Source organism: Bufo gargarizans, chromosome 1 (assembly GCF_014858855.1).
Source record: "Bufo gargarizans isolate SCDJY-AF-19 chromosome 1, ASM1485885v1, whole genome shotgun sequence".
In the NCBI taxonomy this organism is placed as follows: domain Eukaryota; kingdom Metazoa; phylum Chordata; class Amphibia; order Anura; family Bufonidae; genus Bufo; species Bufo gargarizans.
In genome coordinates, this window is record NC_058080.1 from 473290822 (window position 1) to 473317548 (window position 26727).

Here is a 26727-nt window from a genome sequence, read left to right on the forward strand (position 1 = left end):
ATATGTTTTGTGGAATAACGGAACGGAAGAGGACTTAAATCGTAGAAAAAAAAAACTCAGATACGGAACAACGGATCAGTGAAAAACAGACTGCAAAACAACAATGGTCGTGTGCCTGAGCCCTTAAAGTGACTGTTATCTTTCAAAATGTCTTGGCTAAGAGCAATCACAGGACCATCAAATATCTAGCCAAACAGCCAATATAAATGCTTTGTTTAACCAGTTCAAGACTAGACGATTTTATCTTTCACCTTTTCTTTATCTAAGAATTTGAAAGCTATAATTGTTTTTAATTTGGTTCTTAAAAAAAATTAATACATAAAGGATTATTTTTATTAGGAAAATACCTATTTAAAAAGTAAATGCAGATGTTGACGCCACCAAATAAACATTTGCCATGCTTTGTTAATAAGGGGATGAGGTAGGAGTATGTGCAAGACAACCCCTTTTATGAATTACAAGCACACAATGTACTGTACACCATTATTTCCACTAAAAATTTGAACGTATATTGATTAATATGGGACACTGATTATCAGCTAGTATTTGTTCATTAAATACTGTATATCTCATTGTATATACAGTATAGGAAGTGCGTTATGTTCATAAGAATTTCATGCAGAGCATACCAATAAATTTGCTGGCAACATTTGGATTTTGTAAATGTAATACATCTATGAACATTTAATGCCTTATCCACTGAAAAATGATTTCATTATTCTTTTGCTGGATGTTCCTCTAGGTTAACCAATATGGATCTGAGCAATTCATTCTCAGTTCTGGCACAAAGTTCAATACAATCCATTCTCTTGTACTTGGTAAAATATCAGGTAAGCATAATTTTTTCTAAAGTATCACAGATGTTACAGTATATACTTTATCTCATTGATAGAAAAGTATGTCTGGCCAGGGAATTTAATTAAAATGTGACAATCAAGAAAGAAATTTACTTTTGTCAAGTTGAAGCATCATCTCAAATAAGTACTTCCTAGCAGATGAGCAAGTGGGTTCTTTTCAACGTAATTTAACACTTATCTCTTCATTTTACAATCAGGCATTCGGGAACATGTTATTTTCCTCTAAAGAGTGTTGATTTATACTACATCACAGGCAGAGAAAAGAGTGGAATAAAACTCAAATAAATCAGGATGGAATATAAATAATACACATACAGATATTAACCCATTAGGGACTGCCCATACATGTTTTTACAAAAGGAGATTTGAACCTGCACTTCCTGTACACCTTTTTATAGTAGTGCAGATTTAGCCTGGCATGAAGGTCCTGTACCAGGCACTAGTGACAGCTAGGCACCTGGTCTAATAGCCAGGATCATAGAAACCTCCAATCCCAGCTATTTAAATGGGTTATGCCATGACTGATTTAAAAAAAAATAAAAAAAACCCATATATTATAGTGCACCACAATCTCTTTAAAAAAAAGAAAAAGCTACAACCAGTCATACACCTCACATGAATCCAGAGATCTCCCCATTCATTGTTCCAAATGATCTGCTAGATTTATTTCAGTCTGAAAACTTATTGTGCATATCCTTTCTGCTACAGGTATCTCAATGGAACTGTCACTAATCAGGCGGTGTGTTTTTTCTGCTGCAGTGCTCTTGCTATAAGGCCTCATGCAATTTGCGGTCCCCAGTGCACGGGCAACATCCGTGCGGTGGCAGGGATGGTTCGAGACCCAGTCAACTTGAATGGGTCTGTGATCCGTCCGCACCGTAAAAAAATGGAACATGTTTGGGCATTATAATGAAATAAAGATAATATCTCACAAATGGAGCTAGTTTTCATGCTAAATTATATTAAAATAACATTTAATACTAGTACAAACCATTTAACCACCTACATATTGCAGTAAATAATAACTATGGCATCTAAGTGGTTTCAGAGAAAAGGGGCTTCTTCTGTTACCCATCGCCACACCCCATGAATGTGATTGTGGGCTGCCAAGGCCTTTACATGCCAGCCAGAGGTCTAATGAATGTCCCCAAGTTTGCCTTCTGTAAATGCCTATTAGGCCATGGTAGTGGCACAGCCCTATAGATTGCCTGCCAGTTTCCTACTGACAGTATAAAACACTGTAGTGAATTGTATAACTGTATTACGGAAGCTATCAAAAATTCTCATCTCAAAGTCCCGTTGTAATACTAATAAGCTGTTAAAATAAGAATTAAAGGGGTGTTCTAAGACTTAAATACTGATACTCTGGATCGAAATGTACTCTCAAAATGGCACCAATGAAAACTACTGTTGTGTTACAAAAAATAAAGCCCCCTAACAACTTTGTTTAAAGAAAAAAAAAAAAAGTTACGGGGCTGGGGTTATAGAAATTCTTTTTTTAATAGAATTTTATTGTTCAAATATAGTAAGGGTACTTTCATACTAGCGTTATTCTTTTCCGGTATTGAAATCCGGTAAAGGGTCTCAATACGGAAAAAAACGTATCAGTCTTGTCCTAATGCATTCTGAATGGAAAGCAATCTGTATCAGTATGCATCAGGATTTCTTCCCTTCCGTCCCTTGTACGGTATTTGACCAGACAAAATCCTGGAACAATACTGCACTTGCTGGATCCGGCATAAACTTCCATAGAGATGTATTAATGCCAGATCCCCTACCAAATGTTCTGGAAATTGCTGCATCGACGGATCTGGTTTTCGGGTCTGCACATGTGCCGGGCTTTTGATCTTTGAAAAAATTTAAATATCGGATCCATTATTCCGGATGATACCGGATGAGACTGATCCGGTTTATCACTGGATCCGCCTAACGGATCAAAAAAAAAAGCTTTCCATTTGTACACGGCTTGCAGGATTCTAACAACGCTAGTGTGGAAGTACCCTAAGACTTACAAAAATACATATATTTGTAATTTCTGTAATTGTACTGGTCCAGAGAATAATGTTATTATAGTAAGTATCCCACAAAATAAATTCTGCAAAGAAATAAAAAAATTTAAATACTATAAAGCAACATTTTAAAACAACTTTTACAATTTAAAATGTCACCAGCAGAAGTGTATTTTTTTAATTTCTCCCAGATAGAGTTAATAAAAACGAATCACCTAGTAAAATGTTCCCCAAATTTGTGTCATTTAAAACTACAACTTACAAAAATGGATTGGTCCCAAAACAAGGGATTAATCTCAAACAGTATAACAAGCCATACAAATACACTGCCTGTCCAAAAAGAAAAAGGTCACACACTCTAATATTTCCTTGGACCACCTTTAGCTTTGATTATGGCACACACTTGCTGTGGCATTGTTTCGATAAGCTTCTGCAATGTCACAAGATTTATTTCCATCCAGTGTTGCATTAATTTTTCACCAAGATCTTGCATTGATGATGGTAGAGTCTGACTGCTGCGCAAAGCCTTCTCCAGCACATCCCAAAGATTGGACTCTGTGGTGGCCATTCTCTGTGTGAAAATGATGTCTCATGCTCCCTGAACCACTCTTTCACAATTTGAGACGGATGAATCCTGGCATTGTCAACATGGAATATGCCCGTGCCATCAGGGAAGAAAAAATCCATTGATGGAATAACCTGCCATTCAGTATGTTCAGGTAGTCAGCTGACCTCATTCTTGGAGCAAATACTGTTGCTGAACCTAGACCTGACCAACTACAGCAACCCCAGATCATAGCACTGCCCCCACAGGCTTGTACAGTAGGCACTAGGCATGATGGGTGCATCACTTCATCTGCCTCTCTTCTTGATGCGCCCATAACTCTGGAACAGGGTAAATCTTGACTCATCAGAACATATGATCTTCTTCCATTGCTCCAGAGTCAAATCTTTATGCTCTCTAGCAAATTGAAGCCTTTTTTCTGGTTTGCCTCACTGATTAGTGGTTTTCTTACAGCTACACAGCTGTTCAGTCCCAATCCCTTGAGTTCCCTTCGGATTGTGCATGTGGAAATGCTCTTACTTTCACTATTAAACATAGCCCTGAGTTCTACTGTTGTTTTTCTTCGATTTGATTTCACCAAACGTATCATTCAGGATTTTTATCCCGCCACCTTTTTTCCACTAATACGATGGGTCCCCACTATCCTTCCAGTGTTTAATAATGCGTTGGATAGCTCTTAACCTGATTTTAGTAGTTTCTGGAATCTCCTTAGATGTTTTCTCTGCTTGATGCATGCCAATGATTTGACCCTTCTCAAACAGACTAACATCTTTTCCACGACCACGAGCTGTGTCTTTCGACATGGTTGTTTAAGAAATGAGAAGCAACTCATTGCACCAGTTGGGGTTAAATAACTTATCGCCAGCTGAAAGATAATCGCCCATGCAGTAATTCTCCAATAGGAGGCTTATAACTATTTGCTTAGTTAAATCCAGGTGGCGACTTTTATTTTGGACAGGCAGTGTATATGCTGAAAAAATGTGTGGAAATAGTAAAAACACAAAATAAGTACAATAAATGTGTCATTTAAAAAGGAGAATTACAAGATTGACTGTTATAAAGTTCACAATGCATTTCAATTAAAATGATTTTTATAAGAGACAGTTACATAACATGGAGTATACATTAATCATGATGACAGCTTTGAAAAGTCTGGAGATTTACTTTCCATTCTCTGATTTTTTTTTTTTTTATATCTATGATAATTATTCCATCACATTCAAACTCATCCAGTTGATTTTAACAGAACTTCTATGTATGGATGACGAAAAAAAGCCTGTAGGTAAATCTTGATTGGTAGAGCATGTAATTGAAATAGAATCTTGAATTGCCTCTCTATTTATAACATCCATAAAGCAATAAAGCATACAAGCAGCTTAAAAAAAAAAGTTAAAATACTACCCTTACCTTTAGTAAAATATACTTATAAGGTTATTGATGGCATATTGCTAGGATATGCCACTGCTTCAACTTCAGCTATCCAGACCACGAGCGTGAAGGGATTGCTGCATGTTTATCTTTTATCAGGCATAGCTCAGTCTTCACATATGTACTGTGTCTGGTATTGTAGTTCAATTGTAGCTCAGCTGCATTCAATTAGATGGGTAGAGATGTAATACCAGACACAGTGCTAATATGAATGTGTTCTAAGCTATGTATTAGGTTAACTTTCTTTATTCATTCAATTATGAGGTAAAGTAAAAGAAACTTGAATTGCTGCAGATATATTTGAAATGACTAGACTATTTTAACTTAAAGGAGTTGTCCCACGAAAAATATTCTACAGTTTTCAAACAAACACCTGGATCTGAATATATTTGTAATTGCATATAATTAAAAAATGTAGTACAGTCACCGAGTTACTCAATACAAACTATCTGTATAGCGCCACCTGCTGTTTGTTCTTTTTCTTATTTCTTTATCCTGCTCACTGAGAAGGCCGCACATGCTCAGTTTCATCCTTCAACTGCCTCCTAAGCTATGATAGGGAGGAGGTACATAAGAAAGACATGTCTTCTGAGAAAAGACACTCCCCTTGAGCTGCCAGCTTGATATAAATCTAGCAAAGCAATGAATGTGGAGAGCTCTGGATCCATGTGAAGTACAGGGTTGGTTCTAGCTTTGTTACAGAGAGATTGTCATGTACTATATGATGTCTTATTTTCATTTCTAACATTACTCATGGGACAACCCCTTTGACAGGGAATTGCAGGCCGTGTCAGTGTCTGTAGAGTGATTTTTCTAGTACACAAAGTCATATGATCACAGCAGCATATGCAGTCTATCTCTCTCTGCAGTAAAAGAATAAGAGTATGGCCACAGAGTCGGATTTCTGCATGCAGTTTTGGAAGCTAAAATCAATAATGGATTATGAAAGGAGAGAAAATGTAAAGGGCAGATATAATAATATATATATATATATATATATATATATATATATTTATATATATATATATCTATATATATACAGTACAGACCAAAAGTTTGGACACACCTTCTCATTCAAAGAGTTTTCTTTATTTTCATGACTATGAAAATTGTAGATTCACACTGAAGGCATCAAAACTATGAATTAACACAGGTGGAATTATATACATAACAAAAAAGTGTGAAACAACTGAAAATATGTCATATTCTAGGTTCTTCAAAGTAGCCACCTTTTGCTTTGATTACTGCTTTGCACACTCTTGGCATTCTCTAGTGTCGGCACTAGAATAGGAAATGCCTAATCTTGTCTGCAATTGCGGACAATAATAGGACATGTTATTTTTTTGTGGAAACGGAAGCACGGATGCAGAAGTGCGGATCCGCAAATGCGGATGTGGATCCAAAAATGCGGATGCAGACAGCACATTCCGGCCTCATTGAAAATGAATGGGTCTGCACCCGTTCTGCAAGATTGTGGAACTAATGCTGACCCATTTTGCGGACGTGTGAATGGAAAAGATATCCCTCAAAATCTAAATAAATTTAATTATTAAAGTTAAGCAAAAAGCATAGATGTGGTAGGCAATAACAAGTGCTCGGCGGCACTAAATCAGGTGCAAATCGGCAACAAATCAGAAACCATATGTCCTACCACAATCCGGGGGGTTCCAGTGCACATTCATGAATCACAGACCACCCGCCCTGATAAGAGCATCCCCGTCCGGAACCTTACCCTATATAAAAATGTTCCTAGTAAGCCCCTAGCGCCTAGGCCCCTGACTTCTAGGTGATCATTATAAAGATCTATGTGTTTTTGACTCATTCTAAAAGTATATTATAATTTTATCGCACCCCTCTGTGTATCACACATATCGATAGTACACCTATACCAGTCCTTCAAAAGTCTTTTGTGGCCCTATCAGCTAGCGTTTGGTGTCCCTAACAGTCTGTCGCTGCTCCACACAGCAACCTCTCCCTACACTGGAAATACACTGAATGTAAAATGGCAGCCAGATCAGGTTTATTAATAAGGTAGGGGGTATGTCCATGTGCTGAAACATCTCAATTGGCTGTCCTGTACCACCTGATGGATGTGTCATGGGTCAAAGTTCTTCACAATGTAAAAGAATATGGTAGGTGCAAATATCTCCAAATGTTCAAATGTTCGGCGAATTACGAACACGCAAAGTTCGCAGTGAAATGACCGCCGGGCGAACCGCAAGGCCATCTCTAGCCAACACTGTTTTTTTTATTTTAATTTTTTTATTTTAATTTTTTGTTTAAATTAGGGTACACCCCAAAAGAGGGGGAAGTATCAAAAATACAACAATGAGCAATTATGCTGTAGTATAACAATGGCTGGGTAAGGCCGGTATACATGTCTATTCTGCACAAGAAACGGACAAGTCCTGTGGGATCCATGCCTGGTTCATTTTAATGAACGTGAGCTTGTCCACATTGGCTGTGGACAGGCGGCTGCACTTGTCTGTGATAACGCCCCCTGCCGTGCTAAAAACACGTTCAGACGATACACTGACTGCAGGGCAGGCCAGCACCTCCAAGGCGTAAAGAGCAAGATCAGGCTATGTGCCCAATTCGGAGATCCAGAAGTTGAAGGGGGCAGACCAATCATTCAGTACGTGTAGGCGTGTGCACATATACTGCTCCACCATGTTGCTGAAATGCTGCTTCCTGCTAAGACGTTCCATATCAGCTGGTGGTGCCGCTTGTTGTGGCATGCTGACAAAGCTTTTTCACATTTCTGCCATGCTAACCCTGCCTTCTGAGATGCTGGTGGTACCCCAGCTGCGTTGGAGACCTCTTCCTCCTCCTCTGCATTCGCCTTGTGCTTCCACTGTGCCCCCGCTGTCAGGTGGAAATGCCACCAGCAGCACGTCTACCAGCATGTGCTTGTACTCGCACATCTTACGATCACGCTCTAGTGACAGAATTAAGGACGGTACATTGTCCTTGCAACGGGGATCCAGCAGCGTGGCCACCCAGTAATCAGCACAAGTTAGAATGTGGGCAACTCGGCGGTCATTGCGGAGACACTGCAGCATGTAATCGCTGTGTCAGGCTGTCCAGAGGCAACAAAAAGATGTCCTCTGTGGAAGGTGTATCGTCTATGTCCTCTGTATCTTCCCAGCCACGCACTAGTGATGGCAATGAGATGGTTTGGGTGCCACCCTGCTGTGAACACAGTTCCTCCTCCTCCATCTCATCCTCCACCTCTTCATCCTCCAGAACTGTGCCCTGGCTGGACAATTGTGTACCTAGCGTTCGTGGGTGCAGAAACCCACACTCAGAGCCACTTGTAAAAGACTGGCCGGAAACCCTATTAAATGATCCCTCTTCCTCCTCCTGTGCCACATCCTCTTCCATCATCGCCCGAATCGTTTTTTCAAGGAGGCATAGAAGTTGGATAGTAACACTGAGAACGGCTTCATCAGCACTGGCTATGTTGGTGGAATACTCGAAACAGCGCTACAAGGCACACAGGTCTTGCATGGAGGCCCAGTCATTGGTGGTGAAGTGGTACTGTTCCGCAGAGCGTCTCACCCGTGCGTGCTGCAGCTGAAACCACTATTGCCTGCTCCTGCTCGCACAGTCTGGCCAGCATGTGCAAGGTGGAGTCCCACCTTGTGGGCATGTCACATATGAAGCGGAGAGCGGGAAGGCCAAAGTTACGCTGCAGCGCTGACAGACGAGCAGCAGCAGGGTGACAACGCTGAAAGCATGCACAGACGGCCTGCACTTTCTGCAGCAGCTTTGACATATCGGGGTAATTTTTAAGGAACCTCTGCACCACCAAATTCAGCACCTGCGCCAGGCAAGGGATGTACATCAAACCGGCTAGTTCCAGAGCTACTACGAGATTTCACCCATTATGGCACACCACCAGGCAGGGCTTGAGGCTCACTGGCACCAACCACTTATCGGTCTGTTGTTCAATGCCCATCCACAGCAACTGCGCGGTGTGGGGTTTGTCCCCCAAACAGATACGTTTTAAAACTGCCTGCTGTCGTTTACCACTTGCTGTGCTGAAGTTGGTGGTAAAGGTGTTACGCTTTCCGGATGAGGAAGCGGTAGAGTATGAGGAAGCGGAGTAGGAGGAGGAAGCAACAGGGAGGAAAAGAGAAACGCCCTGCAATCCTCGGTGGTGGAAGGACATGTGCCAAACTAGTATCCGCCTAAGGCCCAGCCGCCACTGCATTTACCCAGTGTGCCAGGGATCGCGGGTGGGTAGGGGGGTACTTCCTCTTTTGCTCCAGTGTTTGGGAGATTGAGAGTTGAACGCTTCCATGGGACATTGTGGAGATGCTTCGTGACCCAGGTGGTGGAGTTGCTGGCAGATCCCGTTTGCGGGGTGTGCAGGTGCCTTTATCACTCCAGAGGTGGATTAAGAGGCCAAGACTGCAGCAGAAGAGAAAGCAGGAGGAGCCAGAGACCTTCTTCTTGGTTTTTGAGGTGTCTACTCCACTGCAGCTCGTGCTTTGCACTTAGATGCCTGGTCATGCAGGTTGTGCTCAGGTTGAGAACGTTTATGCCTTGCTTCAGGCTCTCAATACATAGCGTGCAAACCACTTGTGTCTTGTCGTCAGCACATTGTCTGAAGAACTCCCACGCAAGGGAACTCTTTGGAGCTGGCTTTGGTGTGCTCGGTCCGTTGCTGCAGTGGGCAGTAGCAGGCGTACTGTCTAGGGGACGACCGCTCCGCTTCTGCACCCTGCTCTCTCTTCTGCTGTGCTGGTGGCTCTGTGCGACCACCGCCTCTTCCTCCAAACTACACAGGTCACTCGCATGACCTTGATTACATGTGGGGTCGAGGACCTCATCGTCCTCCACATCATCTTCCACCCAGGCTTCACCCCTGCCCTCATTGTCGGTCTGCAAACTGCAGAAATCCACAGTAGTTGGAACCTGTGTTTCGTCATCATCCGAGACGTGCTGCAGTGGTCCTCCCATGTACTCATCCTGAAGCATAAGTGCTTGGGCATCTGTGCAGGGCTATGTGGATGGCCCTAGGAAACCCTGCTAGCAGAGTCATCAAAAAGCATAAGAGACTGCTCCATGACTTGGGGCTCAGACTGCTTGGCTGATTTGCAAGGGGGTGAGGTGAAGGACTGATGAACATGGGCTGCAGGTGCCAACTTTGATCTTTCAGCAGGAGACTGGGTGGGAGACAATGTGAAGGAACTGGAGGCACTGTCAGCTATCCAATCTACTATCGCCTGTACTTGTTCTGGCCTCACCATTCCTAGAGCCGCATTCGGCCCTACCAAATAACCCTGAAGGTTCTGTCGCCTACTCGCACCTGAGGAAGGTATTTCACTTGTGCGTGTAGCTGGCACGGATCGACCATGTCCTCTTCCTGCAACAGCAGCTCCTCCAGCAGCACCACGACCGGGGCCACGTCCCTTATTTGACGCTCTCCTCATTATTTGCGTTCACCCACCAAACTAACAGATGGTTTTTGTGAGGCGACAATGTAACCGCCAATAGTCAACAATTAAGTTCACTGAGAGTAAGGCAGTGCCAGTGTCATAAAGAGGAAACATTTCTTGAGGTCACACAACAGCGTGACAGGGAAATTTTATACAATTACTTCACGGTCCCAACATTTTTTAATTTGTCAACCAACAATGTAACTGCAGTATTGACTGGTTGTATTTGACTGTCACAAATGCAACAAAGTATGCAAATGTATTATCTTGCCCAAAATGGGTGTTTTTTTTAATACCAGAATATAACAGCAGTATATTACGCTTGTATTGGACTGTCAGAAATGCAGCAAAGGCCGCAGATGTAGGCTATTGCAAAAAATTGGTGTTTTTTTTTTAAACACAGAATATAATTGCAGTATTTCAAGCTTGTATTTCACTGTGACAAATGCAACAAAGGCCACAAATGTATTATCTTGCCCAAAATGGTTTTTTTAAGGATACCAGAATATAACAGCACTATCTAACGCTTGTATTTCACGGTGACAAATGCAGCAAAGGCCACAGATGTAGGGTATTGCAAAAAATTGGTGCTTTTTTTTAAACACAGAATATAATTGCAGTATTTCAAGCTTGTATTTCACTGTGACTAATGCAGCAAAGGCCGCAGATGTAGGATATTGCAAAAAAAAAATAGTTTTCTTTAAACCCAGAATATAATTCCAGTATTTTTTTTAATACCAAAATATAACAGCGGTATATCATGCTTGTATTGGACTGTCAGAAATGCAGCAAAGGTCGCAAATTTATTATCTTGCCCAAAATCTGTGTTTTTTTTAAATACCAGAATATAACAGCACTCTCTAATGCTTGTATTTCAATGTGACAAATGCAGCAAAGGCCCTAGATGTATGGTACTGCAAAAAATGGGTGTTTTTTTTAAAACACAGATTATAATTGCAGTATTTCAAGCCTGTATTTCACTGTGACAAATGCAGCAAAGGCCCCAGATGTAGGATATTGCAAAAAAATTGCGTTTAAACCCAGAATATAATTCCAGTATTTCAAGCTTGTATTTCACTGTGACAAATGCAGCAAAGGCCCCAGATGTAGGGTCTTGCAAAAGATGGGTGATTTTTTAAAACCCTGAATATAATTGCAGTATTTCAAGCTTGTATTTCACTGTGACAGATGCAACAAAGGCCCCAGATGTAGGGTCTTGCAAAAAATGGGTGTTTCTTTAACCACCTCCGGACCGCCTAACGCAGATTCGCGTTCCGGAGGTGGCAGCCCTGCGCACAGTCACGCATATATGCGTCATCTCGCGAGACGCGAGATTTCCTGTGAACGCGCGCACACAGGCGCGCGCGCTCACAGGAACGGAAGGTAAGCGAGTGGATCTCCAGCCTGCCAGCGGCGATCGCTCGCTGGCAGGTTGGAGATCCGAATTTTTTAACCCCTAACAGGTATATTAGACGCTGTTTTCATAACAGCGTCTAATATACCTCCTACCTGGTCCTCTGGTGGTCCCTTTTGTTAGGATCGACCACCAGAGGACTCAGGTAGGTCAGTACAGTCGCACCAAACACCACACTACACTACACTACACTACACCCCCCCCGTCACTTATTAACCCCTTATAAACCCCTGATCACCCATGATCACCCCATATAAACTCCCTGATCACCCCCCTGTCATTGATCACCGCCCTGTCATTGATCACCCCCCTGTCAGGCTCCGTTCAGACGTCCGTATGATTTTTACGGATCCACGGATACATGGATCGGATCCGCAAAAAGCATACGGACGTCTGAATGGAGCCTTACAGGGGGGTGATCAATGACAGGCGGGTGATCACCCATATACACTCCCTGATCACCCCCTGTCATTGATCACCCCCCTGTCATTGATCACTCCCCTGTAAGGCTCCATTCAGACGTCCGCATGATTTTTACGGATCCATGGATACATGGATCGGATCCGCAAAACACATGCGGACGTCTGAATGGAGCCTTACAGGGGGTGATCAATGACAGGCGGGTGATCACCCATATACACTCCCTGATCACCCCCCTGTCATTGATAACCCCCCTGTAAGGCTCCATTCAGACGTCCGCATGCGTTTTGTGGATCCGATCCATGTATCCATGGATCCGTAAAAAATCATGCGGATGTCTGAATGGAGCCTTACAGGGGGGGTGATCAGTGACAGGGGGGTGATCACCCTGATTACCCTGATCACCCCCTGTCATTGATAACCCCCCTGTAAGGCTCCATTCAGACGTCCGCATGCGTTTTGTGGATCCGATCCATGTATCCATGGATCCGTAAAAAATCATGCGGATGTCTGAATGGAGCCTTACAGGGGGGGTGATCAGTGACAGGGGGGTGATCACCCTGATTACCCTGATCACCCCCTGTCATTGATAACCCCCCTGTAAGGCTCCATTCAGACGTCCGCATGCGTTTTGTGGATCCGATCCATGTATCCATGGATCCGTAAAAAATCATGCGATGTCTGAATGGAGCCTTACAGGGGGGGTGATCAGTGACAGGGGGGTGATCACCCTGATCACCCTGATCACCCCCTGTCATTGATAACCCCCCTGTAAGGCTCCATTCAGACGTCCGCATGTGTTTTGTGGATCCGATCCATGTATCCATGGATCCGTAAAAAATCATGCGGATGTCTGAATGGAGCCTTACAGGGGGGGTGATCAGTGACAGGGGGGTGATCACCCTGATTACCCTGATCACCCCCTGTCATTGATAACCCCCCTGTAAGGCTCCATTCAGACGTCCGCATGCGTTTTGTGGATCCGATCCATGTATCCATGGATCCGTAAAAAATCATGCGGATGTCTGAATGGAGCCTTACAGGGGGGGTGATCAGTGACAGGGGGGTGATCACCCTGATTACCCTGATCACCCCCTGTCATTGATAACCCCCCTGTAAGGCTCCATTCAGACATCCGCATGTGTTTTGTGGATCCGATCCATGTATCCATGGATCCGTAAAAAATCATGCGGATGTCTGAATGGAGCCTTACAGGGGGGGTGATCAGTGACAGGGGGGTGATCACCCTGATTACCCTGATCACCACCTGTCATTGATAACCCCCCTGTAAGGCTCCATTCAGACGTCCGCATGTGTTTTGTGGATCCGATCCATGTATCCATGGATCCGTAAAAAATCATGCGGATGTCTGAATGGAGCCTTACAGGGGGGTGATCAATGACAGGGGGGTGATCAGGGAGTCTATATGGGTGATCACCCCCCTGTCATTGATCACCCCCCTGTCATTGATCACCCCCCCCGGTAAGGCTCCATTCAGACATTTTTTTTGGCACAAGTTAGCGGAAATTTTTTGTTTGTTTTTGTTTTTGTTTTTTCTTACTAAGTCTCATATTCCACTAACTTGTGTCAAAAAATAAAATCTCACATGGACGCACCATACCCCTCACGGAATCCAAATGCGTAAACATTTTTAGACATTTATATTCCAGACTTCTTCTCACGCTTTAGGGCCCCTAAAAAGCCAGGGCAGTATAAATACCCCACATGTGACCCCATTTCGGAAAGAAGACACCCCAAGGTATTCCGTGAGGGGCATATTGAGTCCATGAAAGATTGAAATTTTTGTCCTAAGTTAGCGGAAAGTGAGACTTTGTGAGAAAAAAACAAAAAAAAATCAATATCCGCTAACTTATGCAAAAAAAAAAAAAATTCTAGGAACTCGCCATGCCCCTCATTGAATACCTTGGGGTGTCTTCTTTCCAAAGTGGGGTCACATGTGGGGTATTTATACTGCCCTGGCTTTTTAGGGGCCCGAAAGTGTGAGAAGAAGTCTGGGATCCAAATGTCTAAAAATGCCCTCCTAAAAGGAATTTGGGCCCCTTTGCGCATCTAGGCTGCAAAAAAGTGTCACACATGTGGTATCGCCGTACTCAGGAGAAGTTGGGGAATGTGTTTTGGGGTGTCATTTTACATATACCCATGCTGGGTGAGAAAAATATCTTGGTCAAATGCCAACTTTGTATAAAAAAATGGGAAAAGTTGTCTTTTGCCAAGATATTTCTCTCACCCAGCATGGGTATATGTAAAATGACACCCCAAAACACATTGCCCAACTTCTCCTGAGTACGGCAATACCAGATGTGTGACACTTTTTTGCAGCCAAGGTGGGCAAAGGGGCACATATTCCAAAGTGCACCTTTCGGATTTCGCAGGCCATTTTTTACACATTTTGATTGCAAGGTACTTCTTACACATTTGGGCCCCTAAATTGCCAGGGCAGTATAACTACCCCACAAGTGACCCCATTTTGGAAAGAAGACACCCCAAGGTATTCCGTGAGGGGCATGGCAAGTTTTTAGAATTTTTTATTTTTTGTCGCAAGTTAGTGGAATATGAGACTTTGTAAGAAAAAATAAAAAAAATAAAATCATCATCATTTTCCGCTAACTTGTGACAAAAAATAAAAAGTTCTATGAACTCACTATGCCCATCAGCGAATACCTTAGGGTGTCTACTTTCCGAAATGGGGTCATTTGTGGGGGTTTTCTACTGTTTGGGCATTGTAGAACCTCAGGAATCATGACAGGTGCTCAGAAAGTCAGAGCTGTTTCAAAAAGCGGAAATTCACATTTTTGTACCATAGTTTGTAAATGCTATAACTTTTACCCAAACCATTTTTTTTTTTTGCCCAAACATTTTTTTTTTATCAAAGACATGTAGAACAATAAATTTGGCGAAAAATGTATATATGGATGTCGTTTTTTTTGCAAAATTTTACAGCTGAAAGTGAAAAATGTCATTTTTTTGCAAAAAAATCGTTACATTTTAATTAATAACAAAAAAAGTAAAAATGTCAGCAGCAATAAAATACCACCAAATGAAAGCTCTATTAGTGAGAAGAAAAGGAGGTAAAATTCAATTTGGTGGTAAGTTGCATGACCGAGCGATAAACGGTGAAAGGAGTGTAGTGCCGAAGTGTAAAAAGTGCTCTGGTCATGAAGGGGGTTTCACCTAGCGGGGCTGAAGTGGTTAAACCCAGAATATAATTGCTGTATTTCCAGCTTGTATTTCACTGTCAGAAATGCAAATATGCAAATATGGCTGCCGATGCCCACCTAACTAACAGACGGATTAAAGTTCTTTTTCTGTGTCACTAGGCTCAGAGCAGGGTAAAAAAATGGTGCACTGCACCCACAAAACAAAATCGCTGTAGATCGCTGAGTTTACAAGCACTTCTGATAACTGATTCTTTCCTATTCTCTCCCTCACAGCAGCAGCACCCTATCCCTACACTAATAAGAGCAGAGTGACGTGCAGGGCTACGTGACTCCAGCTTATATCGAGGCTGTGTCACATGCTGCACTGGCCAATCACAGCCATGCCATTAGTAGGCATGGCTGTGATGGCTTCTAAGGGCACACGAGTTAAAGACTTGTTGATTGGCTGCTCTACAGCCTTTCAAAAAGTGACATTAACTCGCCGAACACCAAACCCGAACCCTAACTTTTACTGAAAAGTTTGGGTCCAAAAATCCTAAAGTTTGGTACGAACCCGAACTTAACAGTTTGGGTTCGCTCAACCCTACTTCCAAAGCATCAGAGGGATTCTCATTGTTAAAAAGTATCAGTCAGGAGAAGGGTACAAAAGAATTTCCAAGGCATTAGATATACCATGAAAAACAGTGAAGACAATCATCATCAAGTGGAGAAAACATGGCACAACAGTGACATTACCAAGAACTGGACGTCCCTCCAAAATTTATAAAAAGACGAGAATAAAACTGGTCTGGGAGGCTACCAAGAGGCCTACAGCAACATTAAAGGAGGTGCAAGAATATCTGGCAAGTACTGGCTGTGTGGTACATGTGACAGCAATCTCCCGTATTCTGTATGTTTGGGCTGTAGGGTAGAGTGGCAAGACGAAAGCCCTTTCTTAAGAAAAACATCCAAACCAGGCTACATTTTGCAAAAACACTTCTGAAGTCTCCCAAAAGCATGTGGGAAAAGGTGTTATGATCTGATGAAACCAAGGTTGAACTTTTTGGCCAAAATTCCAAAAGATATGTTTGCCACAAAAACAACACTGCACATCACCAAAGGAACAGCATACCCAGAGTGAAGCATGGTGGTGGCAGCATCATGCTTTTGGGGCTGTTTTTCTTCAGCCTTAGTTAAGCTAGAGGGAATTATAAACAGTTCCGAATACCATTCAATATTGGCATAAAACCTTCTGCTAGAAAGCGGAACATGAAGAGGAACTTCATCTTTCAACATAACAACGACCCAAAGCATACATCCAAATCAACAAAGGAATGGCTTCACCAGAAGAAGATTAAAGTTTTGGATTGGCCCAGCCAGAGCCCAGACCTGAATCCGATTGAAAATCTGTGTGGTGATCTTAAGACGGCTGTGCACAGGAGATGCGTCGGTAATCTGATAGATTTGGAGTGTTTTTGCAAAGTCAAAATGTGCCATGCTGATAGACTCATACCCAAAAAGACTGAGTGCTGTAATTAAATCAAAAGGTGCTTCAACAAAGTATTAGTTTAAGGGTGTTCACACTTATGCAACCATATTATTTTATTTTTATATTTTTTCTTCCATCTACCTAAAAGATTTCAGTTTGTTTTTTTAATTGAGTGGTACAGTTTATAGGTCATATTAAAGGTGGAAAAAGTTCTGAAATGATTTATCTTTATCTCATTTTTTTACATCACAGAAACCTGACATTTTAACAGGGTGTAGACTTTTTATATCCACTGTGTGTATAAATATATATTTATATATATCCTGGTTTTGGATTCTAAAACTGCATGCGGAAGCCTGACTGTGTGGCCTTACACTAAGAGGAATATCAAGTGTACTGTGCATGAATGGATTTATTGAAAAAATGACTTTGACCATGAAATATCCCTGCTGAATTTGTAGCATAGCAGACAATCACTGTGTGTTGTATGGATGAGCTTGCAAGGGAAAGCACTTTAAATATTGTATTTCCTGCACCATAAGATGTCCTCTGACCATAAGATAAATAAGGAAAATAAGAAAAACATATTCTTCATCAGACCCCTGTAAGGGATCGCTTTCTCTCAGGAGGTCGCAATTACAGACTTCTTCGCAGACAACATAATTTAATGTTCAAACTTGTACTTTATTGTGACACTTCAGCACCTGCATAAACATAAGCAGCAAAATAAACACCTGCCTGTTTCAGCTCTAACTAATACACAGTACTTTTCCTTGACTCACCTCTAAGCACAGCTTATACACAGGGTCTTAAGCTCCAACCCTGAGCAGATCTGGTCATCAAACACACAAGTCCAGATAGGGAAGAGATCTGGCTTCACATAGCTTCGTGGCCCCTCAGCCCTGCTGGCTCAGACTACCCAGAGCCTATGTAGGCCTCTGTTTCCAAGTCCTCTCTCCCCAGACTTACACACAGAGGGTTGGTTTTATCACTCCTTGATTACAGTAGGCCCTTCGGCAAAAGAAAACACACGTACTGAAAGGGTGTGGACTGGCAGATCCCACTACCAAACCTATTAACCAGTCCAAATGAAATCCAGCCCAGAACAAAGATGTAGACAAAACTGTCTCAGCAAACTATGCTTTGCTGAAACCCCTGCAGCTTTCTGGATTTTATTTATCTCACCCAGCTGTGGAATCTAGGTGGGATATACACGCCTTCCAGCACTTATACTGTGCACATCACCACCCCCCCCAAATTAGACACCCAGTCTTCATCAGACTTCAGATCAGACTCCCAAATCAGACACCCATTCCTCTTCAAACCTTGCATCAGACCCCCCACTCTTCATGAGACCTCACATGAGACTCCTAAATCATACCCCATAACTTATCACACCTCAGGTCAGATCTCCATCAGACTTCTTTTCCTCATCAGACCTTAGATGAGACATAAAGTAAATAAATTAACTTACCTCTCCTACTCCAGATAATGCTGTAACACTCATATCCAGCATGCTCTACACTCACCCCTCCCTGGTATTCTGCTGGCACAGCGCTGTACTATGACCTGAGGATGCACAGCACCAGGTCATAGTGTGTGCTTATGCTGTGTAATGTTAGGTCACAGCATAGTGCATAGCACCAGCTAAAGAATGCAGGGAGTGGTGAGTACAGTCAGCACAAGGAGAGCAGATTCCCTGCTCCTCTTTCCTACTTTGTGCTAGTAAGCACGTCCATAATCGAAGCACTATTCGCTTGATAAGCTGCTCTACCATTTTCACCCTACTTTTTGGGAAAGTGTGTCTTATAATGTGGGAAATAAGGTATATTCATATTTTCTTTAGTACATATTAGTGTCCTTGTATCCTTGAGTCATTTTAATTATATTCAATAAGTTTAATCTTTAAACAAAATAAGGAACAACCCATCACCAGGTTTCCTAGGACACCGGGGTTCAGGCCTTAGTTGGAAAATAATGTATTTTCCTCTGCATGTTGTAATATAAATTCTTTAATTTCTTCTAGATAAATGTTGTAATACTTACAGAGATGTGATGTTATATCTTACTGCACATTTATTACAATAAATGGTTTCTGAAATTTAGACAAGAGTAACCCAAGAATCAATGTAATTATTTAAATGATATTTTCAGAGATGTAGAAAACATATAAAAAAAAAAGACATGCAGCCTAATAGTCTTCATAAGGCTTATTTGAAATGTGCATTTACTGATCCAGCAGGCTGTTCCGGCCGGGAGCAGTTTGCCGTATCCGGCATTACCAGGAGCTACCAGAATGTCATTCGGCCCCTTTAACTATAATGGGGTCTGGCAGTAATCCAGCCGCGAACCATCAAATATGCAGAAATTCGGCTGGACAAATACCGCTGCATACAGCAGTTATTGCCTGGAGAATTTTTTTGGCCAGAACAGCCTGCTGGAACAGGCTGTCAGCAGTGTGAAACAAGCCTAATTTAATATCAGTCTTTTTATATTATTGTTGATCAATTTTAGTTCATGCTTCTTTTCAGAACTGCTCATAAACCCACTGGTAATTTTAAAAACTATCTTCACATGCCTGGTTAATTCATTCAGTCAAAAACTCAAAACCTGTTTATGTGTTTTTAGGGTGATATTTCATATTTAAAAAAAAAATAACATTTATGGTAAGAAATATCACAGGTCTTCTATGTAGTCAAACAGAAAGATAATATTTAAATTACACTAACAATGATCCTTTAACCCCTTCAAGACTAAGCCATTTTCACCATAAGGACCAGATCACATTGTGCAAATCTGACATTTTGCACTTTCTGTGGTAATAACACTTTTAATTATCCTAGAAATTCTCAGATTGTTTTCTCGTGACACATTGTACTTCATGTTAGTGGTAAATTTGAGTCAAAATGTTTTACCTTTTTTTATAAAAAAAAAAACAACAAATCTATGGAAAATTTTGAAAAATTCACTATTTTCTAAATTTTTATTTATTTGCCTTTAAGACAGTGATACCTCTTAAAATAGTTACTGCGTAATATTTCCCATATGTTTACTTTAGGTTGGCACCATTTTGTAAATGTCATTTTATTGTTTTCGGATGTTAGAAGGCTTTGAATTTTAGAAGCAATTTAGAAATTTTTAAAGAAAATTTCCAAACTCACTTTTTGATTTCCAATTCACTTTAGAAACTACACCCCTCAAATTATTCAAAACGAATTTTAAAAACTTGGTTAACCCTTTAGGTGTTCCATAAGAATTAAAGGAGATGATATAAAAATTTTTTTGCAGATTTGTATCCATTTTTTTCCTGTAACACAATAAGGGTTAACAGCCAAACAAAACTCAATATTTATTACCATGAGTCTGCATATAAACAGAAACACCCCATATGTGGTAGTAAACTGCTATATGGGTACACAGAAGGGATCAAAAGGAAAGGAGCGCCATATTGTTTTTGGAGGACAGATTTAGCTGGAATGCTTTTTAGGTGCCATGTCACATTTAAAGACACCCTGATGCTCCCCTACTGTAGAAACTCCCAAAAAGTGACCCCATTTTGGAAACTGCAGGATAAGGTGACAGTTTTGTTAGTGCTATTTTGGGGTACATATGATTTTTGATTGCTGGATATTATGTTTTTTGTGAGGCAAGGTAACCACAAAATGGCTTTTATGGCACCGTTTTTATTTTTTGTTTTTTATGGAGTTGTCCTGACAAGATAGATCATGTGTAGTTGATCATGTTGATCATGTGACATTTTTATAGAGCCGGTCGTTATGGATGTGGCAATACCTATATATTTTTTCTTTACTTGAAACTTTATTTTTTTAATATAAAAAACTTTTTTAATTAATTTTTTTATTACTTTTTATATTTGTCCCACTTTTTAGGGTTTAATCTGCACTGCACTGCATTGAACTGTCAGCATCTTAAACAGTAAGATGCTGACAGTTGACTAGGAGACCAAGGCTGGATCTACTGGGCTTCGGTAGCTGGCAGGCTCCGATACCTGTGTAAGGCATCAGGCCTTCCATAGGAACTATCGGCCCCCTCTCACTCCAGTGCAGTGGGCTGATGGAGGCAGAGGGAGCCCTCTCCCTCTGTAAACCCCGCACGTGCTGCGGTCAGTGCTGACTGCGGCATGTGAAGGGTTAATCAACCAGCAATGCTGGTGGATGCAGCAGGGGCCTGGCTGTCAGTTAAAGATGGCCCAAGCTGCGGAAAGGGTGGGTGAAGCTCCTGCACCCATCCGATCACATCATGTACATGCATTTGAGGATGCGGCAAGAAACCGCAATCCCTCACATACATATACGTGATAATGCGGGAAGGGGGTTAATAAAAACCACAATAAGCAGCCCTGAGGGTTAGCAATTTATAATGAAAGTAAAACAAAACATATAAAAATAATATATATATATATATACTATGACCATTGCATTAAACCTTCTTAGTATTCTCATTGTTCAGGCTAAGTTATGGTATATCACATTGGAGCAGAGCTTAATGGGAAAAACATTTCTTTGGCTGTGTTTTTATAAATATCATTTTAACTACATATGAAACAAGAAGAAACACGTTGAACAAGAATATCTTTGTTTGGGTAGCAACATTTAAATTACACTTAGTCACAACAAATTTATATGATGGATACACTAGATCCAAACAAAAGAGTATGCTTAATTTATTTTCAAGACAATATCATAATCAAATGACACATTAAAGGGATCCTGTCATGAAGATTTAATCCAATAAAGCACTTTTTATGAAGGCTCAGAGTGGTTTAAAAAACAAAAAGTCATACTTTACCTCTACTGATTCACTGCTACTGTATTTACATTTACAAATATACCTGTGTACAGCGGCTCACCCCACCTCTTCCAAGGACCCAATGCTCACTCCGCGGATTCACCCAAATCCGTTAAGAAAAATTCAATTAAATGAAGTAATTGGAGGGCACACAAATATCTGACTACATTCAAGGCAGGATATCAATAATCCTAATTTATTCACATAAAACTAATGTATTGGCATAAAACTCATAAAATCTACATACATATAATATAAAACATAAATGTGTACATATGTCCAGGTGGTAATATTCAGTCAGCCCTGTGACCATGTATCATCGCCAGATCGGCGTCAATCGTAAATGTCCACGCTAAATATAATCGCCTGGTGGCGCTTGAGTCACTTATGATTGTCCGCACTAGATCACCCGTTTAGGCGTCTGCATGCAATAGGAATCACTGGTATAATATTTTCAAATAAGCCCCATAGGGCAGAGTACTTTACCCCTCTTCTGTTCCTGTGGGCTCATCCAGCAGCAGCTGCTTAAACTCACCCAGCGTCCTGAGCAGTTAGCAGGTCTCAAACGTGGCGTCCCACGTGACCTAGCTGTATCTCACGTATTACACACTGCTCTGTGAAAGGCTGGTGATACGCTGGGTCCTAGAGTCCGGACCGTATGTTGATCTTTATATCGGATGTCGTTTCACAGGGGGTCCGAGGGGTAGGATGCCCGATGTTGTTGGCACCTCAATATTCCATAGTGGAGTCCTGTGCTGTCATGAACCATTCGCGTTTCGGGGATCAAGCCCCTTTGCCGCTGAGGAAAGGGCTGACTGAATATTACCACCTGGACATATGTACACATTTATGTTTTATATTATATGTATGTAGATTTTATGAGTTTTATGCCAATACATTCGTTTTATGTGAATAAATTAGGTTTATTGATATCCTGCCTTGAATGTAGTAAGATACTTCATTTATTTGTATTTACATTTAATTGGTGCCTAAGTCACATGGTCAATCTCCACATATAGGAAATGCCCATTCAAAACCAGTCACTGACTAAGGCAGGTCACCATTAATGCCAGTCATTGGCAGAGTGAGCATTTCCTCTGTGTGGAGAGAGTCCAGGAAGTAGAGACCATCAGCAACCTGATGAACATTGGGTGGAAATGGCGGTTCAAAATGCAAGGACAACACTTTAATACAATCCAAAAAAGTAGTCCATACCTATTGTGTGTATGTGTGTATATATATATATATATATATATATATATACATATATATATATATATATATATATATATACAGTCATGGCTGTAAATGTTGGCACCCCTGAAATTTTTCAAGAAAATGAAGTATTTCTCACAGAAAAGTATTGCAGTAACACACGTTTTGCTATACACATGTTTATTCCTTTTGTGTGTATTGGAACAAAACCAAAAAGGGGAGTAAAAAAAGCTAATTGGACATAATGTCACACCAAACTCCAAAAATGGTCGGGACAAAATTATTGACACCCTTAACTTAATATTTGGTTGCACACCCTTTGGAAAAAATTACTGATATCAGTAGCTTCTTATAACCATCAATGAGCTTCTGACACCTCTCACCCAGAATTTTGGACCACTCTTTCTTAGCAAACTGCTCCAGGTTTCTTGGAAGGGCGCCTTTTCCCAACAGCAATTTTAAGATCTCTCCACAGGTGTTCAATGGGATTTAGATCTGGACTCATTGGTGGCCACTTCAGAACTCTCCAGCACTTTACCATCCATTTCTGAGTGCTTTTTGACGTATGTTTAGGGTCATTGTCCTGCTGGGAGACCCAAGATCTCGGACGCAAACCCAGATTTCTGACAGTGGGCTCTACAGTGCGTCCCAAAATCCGTTGGTGATCCTCAGATTTCATGATACCTTGCATACATTCAAGGCATCCAGTGCCAGAGGCAGCAAAACAACCCCAAAACATCAATGAACCTCCACCATATTTCACTGTAGGTACTGTGTTCTTTTCTTTGTAGGCCTCATTCCGTTTTCGGTAAGCAGTAGAATGATGTGCTTTACCAAAAAGCTCTATCTTGGTCTCAACTGTGCACAAGATGTTTTCCCAGAAGGATTTTGGCTTACTTAAGTTCATTTTTGCAAAATGTAGTCTTGCTTTTTTATGTCTCTGTGTCAGCAGTGGGGTCTTCCTGGGTCTCCTGCCATAGTGTTTTATTTCATTTAAATGTCGACGGATAGTTTGCGCTGACACTGATGCTCCCTGAGCCTGCAGGACAGCTTGAATATCTTTGGAACTTGTTTGGGGCTATCCTGCGTTGACACTTTTCATAAATTTTTCTCTTCCGTCCATGCCCAGGGAGATTAGCTACAGTGTCATGGGTTGCAAACTTCTTGATAATGTTGCGCACTGTTGACAAAGGCAAATCTAGATCTCTGGAGATGGACTTGTAACCTTGAGATTGATATTTTTCCACAATTTTGGTTCTCAAGTTCTCAGACAGTTCTCTTCTCCTATTTCTGTTGTCCATGCTTAGTGTGGCGCACACAGACACACAATGCGCACACAGACACACAATGCAAAGATTAAGTGAACTTCTCTCCTTTTTATCTGCTTTCATGTGTGATTTTTATATGGCCCACACCTATTACTTGCCCCAGGTGAGTTTAAAGGAGCATCACATGCTTGAAACAATCTTATTTATCCACAATTTTGAAAGGGTGCCAATAATTTTGTCCAGCCCATTTTTGGAGTTTGTTGTGACATTATGTCCAATTTGCTTTTTCCTCCCTTTTTTTGTTTTGTTCCCATACACACAAAGGTAATAAACGTGTGTATAGCAAAACATGTTACTGCAATACTTATCTTTGAGAAATACTTCATTTTCTTGAAAAATTTCAGGAGTGCCAACATTTATGCCCATGACTGTATGTATATATATATATATATATATTTAGGTACTGCTTTTGAGCTGTGCTCTATTAAATAGCGAAAGTACTCATGTGCATCAAATGCATTTAAATAGGGTATTTTAATGATACTTATTAATTTAATTTTGTGCTCCTTTATTAACTTTGTAGATTTATTAAAACATTGTTGATGTTCATAAATATTTTGGCTTTCTTTAATCCTTTAAGGACCCATGACGTAGCTGTACGTCATGAGTCCGATCCTTAAACATGGCACCCGCTCGCGTGTGTAGCGGGGACTTTAGCCACGATGTCGCTACTATTTTAAGGCTGATCGCATACATCTTACCTTCCAGATGCCTCAAGCCGGCTTCAGAGTCAATTAGATGTATATATAATAATACAGGGCACTAGGTGGCAGCCTTGTATTGATATAGTGCAAATGAAGTCTTCAATGATGGCTATTTACCCATCACTAAATACTATGGACAATCGAATGATTGCCAGTTATTGTCACCCAAGGTGACTTAAAAAAAGTAAAAAAAAAAAAAGTTTTTACAAATATAAAAAAATTAAAATAAAAGTTCAAATCTCCTTCTTTCCTTAAAATAAAAAATATATACTTAGCCAATAAAAAAAATAAACATCATGGGCATCACTGCGTGTGAAAATGCCCATACTATTAAAAATATTAATGGCATGCGGCAGATGGCGTAGCGGGGAAAAAATAAAAACAGCCAATTTGCCATCTTTTTGTCACTTCAACTACCCAATAATTTTTTAATAAAAAGTAATCAAAAAGTTGCACACACTTAAAATTATCACTGAAAAGAACAGATTGTCCCACAAAAATGAGCCCTCACACAGCCCCGTACACATAGCTGCAAAAAAGTTATAGGGGTCTGAATATGGTTATGAAAAAATTTCCTCGAAGGTTTTAATTCTTTTTTCAGTATTAAAACGCAAGAAAAATTATACAATTATGGTATCGTTGGAACCATACTGACCTGGTGAATGAAGATAACAAGTCAAATTAACCGCATAGTAGCACAGTGTAAAAAAAAAAAAAAACTTTATCAGAATTGCGTTTTTACCCTAAATGGTGCCATTAGAAATACAACTTGTCCCGCAAAAAATAAGCCCTCATAAGGCTATGTGAATGGAAAAATAAAAAAGTTAGGACTATGGGAAGGCGGGAGCGAAAACCGGAAATGAAAAAATGGAAAATCCCAGGGTCCTTAAGGGGTTAAAATTGCATATGGTACTCTATGCACCTCTTTTTTAGTTTTTTTGTTTGAGTGTATTAATTCACAAGTCTTCTTAAAAAGACCCACCAATAGAAAGGCAATGTTTTACTTGCCAAGTCTCCAGTTTTCCACATCCAAACAAAATATAAAAATGTCTATGGGGGATATAGCTTTTATTTTGTAGTATAGTGCTAACCAATGCATAACATACAGGTCCTTCTCAAAAAATTTGCATATTGTGATAAAGTTCATTATTTTCTGTAATGTACTGATAAACATTAGACTTTCATATATTTTAGATTCATTACACACAACTGAAGTAGTTCAAGCCTTTTATTGTTTTAATATTGATGATTTTGGCATACAGCTCATGAAAACCCAAAATTCCTATCTAAAAAAATTAGCATATTTCATCCGACCAATAAAAGAAAAGTGTTTTTAATACAAAAAAAGTCAACCTTCAAATAATTATGTTCAGTTATGCACTCAATACTTGGTCGGGAATCCTTTTGCAGAAATGACTGCTTCAAAGCAGCGTGGCATGGAGGCAATCGGCCTGTGGCACTGCTGAGGTGTTATGGAGGCCCAGGATGCTTCAATAGCGGCTTTAAGCTCATCCAGAGTGTTGGGTCTTGCGTCTCTCAACTTTCTCTTCCCAATATCCCACAGATTCTCTATGGGGTTCAGGTCAGGAGAGTTGGCAGGCCAATTGAGCACAGTAATACCATGGTCAGTAAACCATTTACCAGTGGTATTGGCACTGTGAGCAGGTGCCAGGTCGTGCTGAAAAATGAAATCTTCATCTCCATAAAGCTTTTCAGCAGATGGAAGCATGAAGTGCTCCAAAATCTCCTGATAGCTAGCTGCATTGACCCTGCCCTTGATAAAACACAGTGGACCAACACCAGCAGCTGACACCCCAGACCATCACTGACTGTGGGTACTTGACACTGGACTTCAGGCATTTTGGCATTTCCCTCTCCCCAGTC

The 26727-nt window shown here is 40.9% G+C and overlaps 1 protein-coding gene across 1 annotated transcript in view; it reads left to right on the forward strand.

Moving 5' to 3' along the window:
- Nucleotides 1-26727, forward strand: part of LOC122927916 (contactin-associated protein-like 4) — a 468829-nt gene that overhangs the window by 415422 nt on the left and 26680 nt on the right. The window contains exon 22 of the mRNA XM_044280254.1: nucleotides 743-830. Within this exon, the coding sequence (XP_044136189.1) occupies nucleotides 743-830 (88 nt within the window). The remainder of the gene's footprint in view (nucleotides 1-742; nucleotides 831-26727) is intronic.